General features: G+C 33.6%; 1 protein-coding gene across 1 annotated transcript; it reads left to right on the top strand.

Moving 5' to 3' along the window:
- Positions 1-4,984: 4,984 nt before the first annotated feature.
- LOC145604767 (uncharacterized) lies at positions 4,985-9,735 on the top strand. The gene is made up of 5 exons (XM_081660716.1): positions 4,985-5,296; positions 5,986-6,142; positions 7,769-7,819; positions 8,008-8,100; positions 8,621-9,735. The coding sequence occupies exons 1-5, from the start codon at positions 5,148-5,150 to the stop codon at positions 8,687-8,689; spliced, it is 519 nt and encodes a 172-aa protein (XP_081516842.1). The 5' UTR covers positions 4,985-5,147; the 3' UTR covers positions 8,690-9,735.
- The last annotated feature ends 2,262 nt before the right edge of the window (positions 9,736-11,997 follow it).

The raw sequence follows: 11,997 nt of genomic DNA, 5'->3' as shown, positions 1-11,997 counted from the left end.
GGTTGTGAGTGATTTGTTGAATGTGGACAACAAACAATAGGATAGGGAAAGAGAAATAAGTCAAATAACGGTTGTTATATGGTTTGGTTTGGGGTTATTATGCATGCAACGTATATGCTTACGGTATAAACTATAAACTACTCGAATACTCTTATTAGACTGTTCGATGGATCATCTTTGGTGGGAATCAACTCTAAATATTGAAATACAAAATGAGTTATTTTTAATACTCAATGATGATATTTAATGAGAAGATTTTTTTGTCGGTAAAGAGGACGGCCCTATTAGATTAGAATCTCGCACAAGTTAATCCAATTTTGATACACGACAATACTCATTTTTTGACAATACTCATTGAGAATAAAGAATTTCCACCCTAAATTATATATAGTGGGGATTGATTCCATAAGTTAAGTTCGAAAAAGGCCAGGATCTAAGAGAATATTATCCTCGTGATTTTAATAAATAAAAAAAGAAATAAATAAGTAAGAGTATACCTTAAGTCTTAAGGATTGATTCCTCATAATTAGCCTCCATTTCTGTGATAGGGTGGGCATCTCCCCATAGTTTACCTTAAAAGAAATAAAATAAAATAAATAAGAGTATATCTTCTATCATCTTGTATCTTGAGATGTTGCAAAAACTTAGATTGTTCACAATGGTGAAACATGAATTTTGGTCCAAACTACTCTTTAATAAGAAAATTGGAAGTACATTACACATAGTTGATTCTAACTTCTAAGTTATTTTTTCGTAAAAAAAAAAAATTAAAAAATAAAAAATAAAAAAACTTCTAAGTTATTTCACTAGTACTATTTATTCAATTTTTATCACAAGTTAATAAACATGTCAAGTTGTCAACTAATGCCTTTTTACCGTTTAGGATGGGATCAAATTTGTAAGAGTCTACTCATCATCATAATCTATAGCTTAGGTTTTCTCTTTATAATTTGAATACTATATCCAAGCTTATATTATCTTGACTTATTAATAAGTGTGTCTAAGCTTACTTTTTTAAGTAACAAAACTTATTTAGTCTAATTATCCCGTTAATTATTAGTAAAAATACAACGGTTAAAGTACGTTCTAGTGGTAGACTGGTAGAGCATGCAATCCTTTTTTTTTTTTTTTGGTGTTCTACTCGGTTCATCCTTTGGGCTAATTCGGATTCAAAGAATAGTTCTGGATGGTTAGGTTTCAATCCCCTTCCAAATCCCGATTGTTATTGCGGGGGATCGAATACAGATGTCCCCTATCAAATATAGTCCCAATCATCACTACACCAACAAGTTGATATACAATTCATTTGTTTATCGTCTAGGACCTCGTGGCTACTTCGTAGTCAACCAAGGTACAAAAAAGCCAACATTTTTCACGGACGTAATGCATCTGACATTCAAACAGCAAAAATCCTCTCATTATATTATTTTATTTGCGGTCTAAAGCTTTTCTAGCTGACTAATTACTGCATTTTATGAGAATCAAACCAATCTAATATTAAAAGCATATTTCATACTCAAACAAATAAACTTCTCTATTTTCGGTCCCCTCTAACTTTTGTGGACATGGAAATTAGTCAAATTACTACTATTATTAGGAAAATGGCAAAAGAGGACATATTGTTAAAGTGTACTGTATGAAAGATCTCAATCATCCATAAAATGTACCGCAGATATCAAGTGTGCATGTTGCATTGAATATTTTGCAGTGGATCACTGGATTGTTCTCCCTTCGCTTTCCCATCCTCTTTTACTCTTTGGCCCCGTTTGATTTAATGTAAAATATTTTTAATGAAAATTAATCTTTATGAAAACAAATTTTCAAGAAAAAAGCACAATTACAAATTATTTTTCCTTTTGCATACAAGAAAAATAAAAAATAGGAGTAGAAACTAGGTTAGAACATGTGCGATGCACGGTTTATATAAAAACCTATTTTTAATTTTTACATTTTAAAAATAAATCACTATTGTACATGAATATAAATAAAAGTTACGTACATTTTTGATAATTTTGAATTTTTTTATTTTCATCAAAATAATGATATAGTGATCTATGTTACTTGGACTCGGATGAAGTGTCCAATTAGACACGGGTGTCCAAGTATCGGACTCGCCCATTTTCTTGAAAAAAATTGTGTTTTTAGTTGAAAATGAAGTGTCCAAGTGTCGGTGTCGGTGTCCGACACGACACGAGTTGTGTCGACACGGACACATGAGGTAAATGAAAGAGTCCGAGTAACATAGATAGTGATCAACGTTGTCTACTTCATAGTTTAATATAGGAGGTCATATATCAGTGTGCTATTCAAAATTGTTTAAATTTTCAACGATAAACTAATAGGTTTTAGTTGTAATGTGGAAGCTTCTAATATTTAAATTTCAAAATGTAAAAATAAGATAGCAATAAATAAATAAATAATAATAATAATAATAATAATAATAATAATAATAATAATAATAATAATAATAATAATAATACATTTGAAAAATATATTAAAAGAGATGACATCAACATTGTTATAGGCGGGAAATTTTTTATTGAGAGAGCGAATGTGTGCAATGATGATGTCAGCAACTTCTGTTTTAGTAATAGTTAATTGATGTAAGGATGATTGAGAGGAAAGGAGATAAGGAGGAGAGAGGAAAATGTGGCTTCCCTTATTTTGTGAAGGAAATTGTTTTCCATCATTAATGATAGAATTTTCCACGCATGGGTAAATTGTTTTTCACCCCTTAACAAACCAAAAACAAAGGAAAATGGGAAAAAAAATGGAAAATAATTTTCCATGAAATCATTTTACATTAAAACCAAACGGGGCGGCCTGTATGCGGAGTTGGATGTAAGTTGTGTTGGATCAAGCCCATGTATCTTGGGTCTGGCTAAGATCGGCTCACGATCAAGCTCATTATGTGTTGTGCCAAATTTTCAAAAGGCGGCATAAACATTGCCCAATGATCACATGTCACCTTGTAGTATCATATCGTGTTTGTGTGTATAATATAAATTAATTAATTAATTTTAGTATATTTAGTGGTGTCGTGGTTTAACCCTTCAAAAAACTTGGCCCATAACCCAACAAGTATAATCGTGTATTATTGTGTCACGTCATGGCTATCCTGTGTGTGTATTACACAACGCTTTTTTGGGGGTTGGATCATGTTGTGGCACAAGCAAGCCTGATCCAATGCTATAATTAAATCATGATGGTTCTAGTTAATCTTTTTGACAACTTTTTTGCCTTTGATAATTTTAATTTGATCAAATGTTATTTTATAAAATACGATTCAAATGAATATATGCTACTATTACCTCATAACTTAACTCAGCTAATAGATTAAACAAAAGGAGACTCCGTAATACAGAGACATGATTAAAGCTAAACATGACATAAGGTTGGGCCTATTCAAGCCAAGCAAGACATGTGTTATCATGTGCATGGGGTTGTGCTTGGGCTACAATTTTGTGCAAAAATCGCAAAGCACAATACAATACAACACGTCAACACGACAAATTACGTCCGAATAAAAATACTTAGGCATAACATACTAACATGATCTTTCACTATGGACATATGAACCTCAACTATGCGTTCTTATAAATGGTGTTTAAGATCAGTCTTAGCCAACCCACCTGAACTTGGGCTCAGCACAAGACATTGTACATGTCACTTGGCATATTGATGGTATAAGTCCAGCACTCCAGCCCACTAAATTTCTAGGTGAAATACTACTTAATGTGTAAATTGGACTTGGCCACCCAATTATGCTTGGACCTGGTTTTTTGAAGCATTAGTTAAAAACAAGGACTTGTTTGACATTTTTTTTGTTTTTAATTTTTAATTTTTTTAAAATATAAAAAACCAAAAATAGGATACAAAATAAATGTGTTTTTACTTTTCTCAGTTTTCAAAATTATCATGATTTTAATAAGTTTGACTAATTTTTTATTCATTATATGACATGTATCATTTGATTTTAAAAAACTAAAAACCAAAAAACAGAAAACCACAGTGATGCCAAACGAACCCTATTGGGAGAAGAATCAAAGAGCATGAAATATTATAAGTGGGCGAAAAAACGAGTAAAACGTGTGTTGCGAGGTTCTCAACTGAACAATCTCAAAAAACTAGACCATTATATATGACATGGCCCAAACGTGCACATGCCACGAACCAACCGGACGATGGCGATGCACGAGGATGCCCCTTCCAGCCCACAATACAAGGGATAGTACTTCAAACATCTACATTTAAACCCACATATTTAAACCAAGTAAAACATTATTCTCACACTAATGTGAGACAAACTCATTTCTTCTAAAATATAAAACAAGTAAAACTTCTTCATCCCACCCATGTGAGACAATGTGTTTTCCTCCAAAACTAACTCTCTTCCTTAGCATTATTTCCAACAATCCAACATAGAGACCTCAGTAGTCACTAATTCACTAAACTCTTATGATGTAAAGAGTCAAGAAAAAAACAAGAAAGAGGCAAGGAGCAACCATGGTTTCTTCCGAGGAATGTTTTCTACTCTCCTCCTTGCCAATGATTTTTGCGACAAAATAAAAAATTTGGTGCCAGACAAAAAGTAGTCGATTGATCAAACTTACTCCGTAGTATTTAGCCAATAAACATGTTTTGTTTCCAACCCAATAACATGCATCTCACCAAGTTAAGCTTGGTCTAGTGGTTTCAACCTTGAGGTTGGGGGTTCAATCCTCACTAGAGACATTTTGAGGGTGGAGATCACTTACCCTTCCCCCTCACTCTCAAAGTGTCTGTAAATTCCAACTCATAAGATTCATAACCGAATTATCTACCCGAATCAACATAGCTACGAAAAACCCGCCCATGACATTAAAATTTAACCAGATCGACTAATTTACGAGTAGGTTGACTTGTGTGTTCGACAATGAGCTATAGCAGTTAGCACCAAAGAAGACATCATCTGAGTCCAAACCAATTGAAACTCCCCAATTTTCCATTTTCATCCCATCAAACCATACCCAAAACACACAAAAATATTCACCCAAAAAAACGTCTTTCTCTCTCCTCCCCTTCTTTCTCTCTCTTCTTGAGGTTGCTGCTGTTGGTGGAATAACCGAAGAAGAAGAAGTAGCAGAAGAAGAAGAAAGTAGGAGGTGATGACAGGAAGAAATATAGACGCTTTAATAGCAAGTTCAAATTCATCAACTTCCTCAGATCAATTGTTAATGTTCCCTCCTAATTTCCCTCTTGTTTCTGCTCTTCTTGCTATTTCTCTTGCTCAATTTCTTAAGATCTTCACCTCTTGGTAATTTTTTATCCCTAATTTCTCTTTATAGCAATTAAATTGTTTGATTTCATTGTATTTTGTACTGTTTGAAGGGTTTGGATCATGTGGGGTTGTTGCATTCTTGGTCAATTGGGTTGATTTTGTGTTGTTTGTGATTAGGGTTTATAAATTTGTTTGAATTTTGATGTGGGATTTTGTCGATTTGATTATATTAGCTACTTGAATGTATAGATCATGATTGTCATGTGTTTGTGTGAATTGGGTTTTGTTGATGGTTTAATTTGGAGTTTTGTTGGATTTGATTGTTTTTTGATGGAGCTAATGTTAGATTTTAGTCAAATTTGGGATCTTTTGTTTAGTATTTACAATTAATTATGCATGTTTTGTTATGCAATTGAGGTTTATATTTTTTGTTGGTTGTAATCTACTTGAAGTTATGGGCGAATGTCTCCTGTAACATCTCTTGCGGTTTTCGGTGTTAGGGATTGTTTCATTAGGTGGATTGTGATAGGTATGGAGTAATGAAGTATTATAGAAGCAGTTTTGATATTGTTAGTGTTTCGAGGATTTGGAATATATCATTGTTAGAGTATCTGCCTGATACCATTGGTTGACTAGTCCTTATGATTTGTGTTTTTGAACATATCTTCTTTGAATCCCTAGCTTAAGTTTCTTCCTTTTGCAATATATAATTTTTAAATTGACAGGTTCAAAGAAAAGAAATGGGACTCCAGAAGGATGCTAAGTTCTGGCGGTATGCCATCATCGCATTCAGCAGGCGTGTCAGCTCTTGCCGTGGCAATTGGTGTGCAAGAAGGAACAGGTGGATCGGCATTTGCTCTAGCCGTCGTTTTGGCTTGCGTTGTATGTACTTCTTAACCAGATGTACTCCACATTCTCTCCTTTATGGGATGCTGCCTATTATCTTTGGATTGTCTGATGAATGCAGTGCTTGTTGCTTCTGTAAGAGTATTGTTTTAACTTAAAACTGATTACTATAAAAATAGTTCAATTCATTGATATTATACTGATCACTTCAAAGTAAAAACTGAAACTTTTGAAGTTCTTGGCAAGACTCATATTTGGATGCACACTGATTCATTCAAGTTTAACTTTCACTGTCTTGAATCAATTGCCTCACCAATTTGGGATGTCTTAAATAGTAGGAATAGCCAACTTTAACTCGGTAACTCCTCACGCTTTTCCTTAAGATATATAATTCTTTCATATACCTTAATTTTGGAGGAGTCTTTTCTTTTATAATGTCTCGGCTTGACTTTTATAATTAGGATATTTAGCTGAGATATGTTTGGTTTTAGTTGAAGGAATGGAAAAGAATTGGGGATGGGAAGAAAAGCAAAGGAGGAAAGGAAGGGATGATACTCTTCTTCATTTATAGGTGTTTTTCCCTCCTTCCCTCAACTGTCAAAAAACATGTTTTTATATATAGATCAAACCACTTGTTTTTGACAAGATGATGGAGACAACTAGGATATAGGAACAAGGATTAGGGGTTATGGCCCAAAAACTGATGCCTAACTTAGTTCTCTCAAAAACATTATAATTTGTAATGTTAGAAAGCCTGAAGCCTAGTAAAGTGAATATTTATCTATAGAAAAAACAGTTTGTGATATGTGTTTGAGCATGAAGCCAAATCAAGTGCATATTCATCAAGATTACATTTTTAATGTTTGGTTAGATATTTTTTATTTCACTTTTTGTAAGGCACATATGATTTAGTCACATGAACAACGAGTTGTGATTGGATGATAAATCAATTTTGGATTTTGAATTCAACAGCAGCAAAATCACAAAATGTAATGCCAAAACATATATTTGTTCTCACATGTCTGTTAATTTATGCTAAGGCATGCTTGGATCGAGGGAGATGTATTACTAGGGTAATAAAAGTCAAACTAAGCAAAATGAAAGTGAATATATGGAAGGAGGAGACAGTGATGGTGTGATTGTAAAGAAACTTATGTAGTGATAGTGTAGTATGAGGTGAAGAAAGAGGAACTGTTACCCTCATTTTGAAGTAATAGTTACACTAGGGGGAGGGTCGGTAACTATTTGCATTGTGAGGGTTCCATCTCTCTCTTTTCCTCATGGCGTAACTACCTTATTTTATTTGTAAACACCTTGTCTCCTACAACACCACCTCTAATTACTTTTGTTTTTTAAGTTTGACTTTTATTACCCCCTCAATATACTACCCCCAATCCAAGCATGACCTAAAAGTGTCATATGTAGGCCACAATCAGGCATTTTTTTTCCCCAAGATTGACTAATAACTTAAACATTTCCCCCATTTGTGTTTTAGCATGGAAAGAAATTGTTTCTACACATGTATAAGGATTTAGGTAGGGATTTGGTTGTCAGCACTCACTAATGCTTGTCAGATTTGATGCACTAACATGTCTTGTATCACTTACTTTTCAACAAGGTAAATATATATGTTGTAATGAGTTTTTGTTTTCTGCATGGCAGGTGATGTATGACGCCTCTGGTGTGAGACTTCATGCTGGTCAGCAAGCTCAAGTAAGTTGGCTTGGATTTGGATATTCTATTTGTATCAACTTTTCTTTGAAATTATAAGCTTTTCCGTATTGGAGATTGAGAAGACTCTAGGAAACTTCTAATACAAAGTATTCTCATTTTCAGTTTAGTAAAACATTTCTTTGGTGTTCTTCTTTCCAAATTTGGTGATGCTAGTTTCTTTGTTGCAGTTATTGAATCAAATGGTTTGTGAGCTGCCTCCTGAACATCCTCTTTCTAATTGTAAACCTCTACGAGACTCATTGGGTCATACTCCTCTACAGGTTTGTTGAGCTTTTATGGTACCTTTTATAATTGTTGTATTTGCATGTTTTCTTACTTATTATAACATCTGTCTAGATATTCTATTTCACGATGGATACTGCGCCTGCTGGAAATTTTGTTGTGGCAATTTTCCTGTAAATGTTAAATAGTGCTAAGACAGTATAATGTCTGATATTTGTTGTATCTATTTGATATAGGCATTTTGGCATTGGTGAGTGGTGGAAAAGGTTTTTAAAGCCTTAGCCCTTAAGGTGCCTTGTCCAAATATGATAAGTTTATTATAAGCTGGAATTTCAAGAATAACCTTAAATCATATTATTCAAAATCTCCAAACATTCAAAATCAGAACTCCTCATCATATTATCTGTATGGTGAATGTATTTTCTAGGTGCCTCAACACATGCTTTTTAATTGTTTAAATATGTTTTATACAGTCAGTTGGAGTTATAAAGAGATATTGGACTTAAAAATTCGGTTGAGTTGGAATATGTATTTTGAATTTTTATCATGCCAATGCAGGTTGGAGCAGGTGCTATATTGGGCTGTGTTGTTGCTTACCTTATGAAGTTTTACAGATATGTGCCCTAAAACTGACTGCAATTCCTAATCCTGTGGCAACTGTAAGAGTTTGAGCAGCATGGGCAGTTTTTATGGTTTGATGGACAGTCAAGCTCAAGCAGCAAAACTGCTGTCAGTTTTGTTATCCTGTTGTTCGAACACAGCTGAACAAAATAGCAATCACTACTCAAAATTTGTCATATATATAGTAGATTAGTATTAGTGTCATCTTATTGAAATTTTCCAGCTTCACCAATTGTTTTAGGACTGCCAATTTTAGTCCAGAGTTAACCATATGTCCATATGTATCGATTGTTTCTGTTTTGAATCTTGAAAAAAGTTGTAGATAAAGAAAATTGTTGGCCGAAAGTATACTTGCATAATTTTCAATTCAGAATCCATTATCCACTTAGCTACTCATTGGAAGGCTCGTAGTAAGCATGCTCAATGCTGGAAGGCTTCGGTTTTTTCTTCTAATGTGGTTCCTCCTGTGGCAACTCAGTCTGGGCAGTTCTTATCCTTACAGGGTTTACCTGCTATCGATCCCACTGTCTATTTGGTTGTAGATGGTGCTTGGGATTGTTTATCGAATAGAGCAGGTGCAGGTTGGATAATTCGGGAGATTGATTCTTCAGAGGTACTTGGGGGTGGATGTCGTGCTTTTTTTGCCGCCTCGGCGTTGCAGACGGAGTTACAGGCTTGTCTATGGGGTTTGGAGTTTGCTCTGCGTGAGGGTTTTTTGAAAATTCGTATATACACGGATTGTGCTGCTCTGTTGGATGTCCTTCCTCATAAAGGGAATATGGACATTTCGGTTTTCTGGCTCATTCAGGAATTGTGGGTTTCTATTCAAAGGCTCTTGGTTTGTCAAGTGCGTAAGGTTCCTCGTTCCTGGGTGTCTCCAGCTCACTGGTTGGCGGGTTGTGCTCGTCGTCGTCAATTACTGTATTTTGTGTTTTAGTTTTTGCCTTGGTTTGTTTGTTGTGTTTTTTTTTCAGCCCTGTTAAAAAAATAAAAAAAAAAAAAATAATTTCAATTCAGAATTTCAATGGAGAATAAGTTTTTTTTTTTGTGTATCACCTATCTCTCTATTCAAGCTGTGTTCAGTCAATAAACAAATAAGATGGTGTCTACTGAAGCTGTGTCCAGAATTTTTGTTTTGAATTTGAATGGTTTTCAAAATTTACCTTTGGCCATGTTTGGTAAACAGCTTATTGGGGATAAATTAGCTTATTTGACTAAATTTAGCTTATTGACTAGTCAAATAAGCTAATTCTGGTGTTTGATGGCAAGCTTATTGAAAAAGCTTATTTGCCTCAATAAGCTAATCTACAAAACGTTGGTGATAGCAGCGTTTTTGAAAAGATGATTTGGTTGGTTGTGTTTAATGACAAACTTACCCTCTTATTTATACTAAGCACCCAAACAAATCATTTCACTTTAATTTCTTTCACTTCCCACTACTACTCCTGCAGTCCCACTCCATAGTAGATCTCTAGGTAAGCTTTCTCAATTATCTTTGCCATAATTTTCTTTCCTTTTTTTTAAAAAAGTTTTTTTTAATAATTGTACATGTGTTAATTATTTTTTTGTAAAAGAATTATTTGTTTACAAATAAATCCAAATATTAGCAATCCTTATTTCCTCTAAATAATTTCCATCTTAACTAAAATTTTCCAATTCCTTTTTTTTTTTTTTGAAATTTTTTTTTCCAATTCCTTATCACCCATAAATCTGTAAAAATTCTCCAATCTTTATTTATTATTATTTTTTTTTTGTCGGATAAATCGGGTACTGAAGACTCATTCGCAAATATAGCTCCAACAACCGCCTTATAAATTGGACTACAAGTCTACAACATTTGTTCATATAAAAAAATGATCTCACAACTTCATTAATAAAATTATACATTCAATTATATATTTATATGTATACATAACATGTAAATTTGTTCAATATTTATCTTTTATGCAATAACTAATCCTTCAAAATTAAATATGCCAATGTCCTTATTGGTCATTTTGCATACTCAAACAGCTTTAAAAAATCTGCTATTTACCAAACACTTTTATACAACCAGCTAATGTAATAAGTTAGTCAAATCAGTTAATAATATCAGCTAGTCAAAATCAGCTAGTCAAAATCAGCTAATGTAATCAGCTTCAGCTTTCAGCTTTCAGCTTTCCCCCAAACATGGCCTTTGACTTTCAATATCACTAACAAAAATTAAAGAGAAGTGTGAAGATTTTGGGAAACCAATTTGGATTTATGCTTGGAAGAGACTATGGAGGCAATCCATCTTATGAGACAACTTTGGAATAATGTGGTTTGAAGATGAGTAGAAGTTAAACGGAGTATTTAGAATGTAAGTTTAGCAGCGTGAGTCGTGAAATACTACTGAGAAATAATGAGGCGAGGTGATCACGTTGGATTTATGTTAAAGCTTTTGTTGTTGCTAATTCCCCTATTTTTACTTTTTGCTGTTAATCAAACAAGCTCATACAAATTTGAAATATGTAGTATATAAATTCATGAGAATTTTTTATCCCTCCATATTTAATGTGCAATCAAATATGAGTGCGCCCCAGTTAATGTTGTACCCTCCTCCATCTTCTTCGTCTCCTTCTTCATACTTACGGCTTGTTCTCATTGACTGAACTGAGCTGAACTGAACATAACAGAACTTCAACGTAAGAGAACAGACCCTTAATCATGCTTTTCCTCTTCCATTGAAGCTACTTATGAAGTTGTGAACTACTACTTTCACCACCATATTTTTGTTAATGAAAAACCTAAGAGAAAAGAGAATTTCATGTTAATAAGTCTAAATCGAGTAACAAGTGAGTGAAATCAGGGGGTAAAAATCGAAAATATCTTGGTATAAAAAAGGGTTCGTAGGTATTTTAAAACTAACTTGAAAAGATGGTGGGAATTTGATTTTACGGCGTATTGTATACAAAAAGTCTCCGTTACAAATCTTACAATTGATGATTGAACTATTAAAAGGTATGGTTCACCCCAAAAATTTGGCTCCATCGGAACTCTTTGTTATCTTCAATTTCTCCAGTGGGGTTTTTCCATTTCCCCATTGAAAATTGAAATTCTTCTATTTTTGCTCCATTACTTTGATTTCATTGATAAAAATACGAAGTACAATATTAACACCAATTTATTGAATGAAATGACAAATGTGCCCCTATGGTTTCTCAAATTGAAAACTTGTATTTTCTCACCAAATAAGAAAAAAAAAATTAGCATAAACAAAAGGACGCCCTATAATCCTACTCAACTGAGTCAACTCCATCTTCATCTTCACATTCAAACAACACTCAAAAACT

The sequence above is a fragment of the Chenopodium album genome, chromosome 22 (genome assembly GCF_948465745.1).
Source record: "Chenopodium album chromosome 22, dcCheAlbu1.1, whole genome shotgun sequence".
Classification (NCBI taxonomy): domain Eukaryota; kingdom Viridiplantae; phylum Streptophyta; class Magnoliopsida; order Caryophyllales; family Amaranthaceae; genus Chenopodium; species Chenopodium album.
Note: the sequence above shows the minus strand (reverse complement) of the source record. Positions and strands in the feature narration are given on the sequence as shown.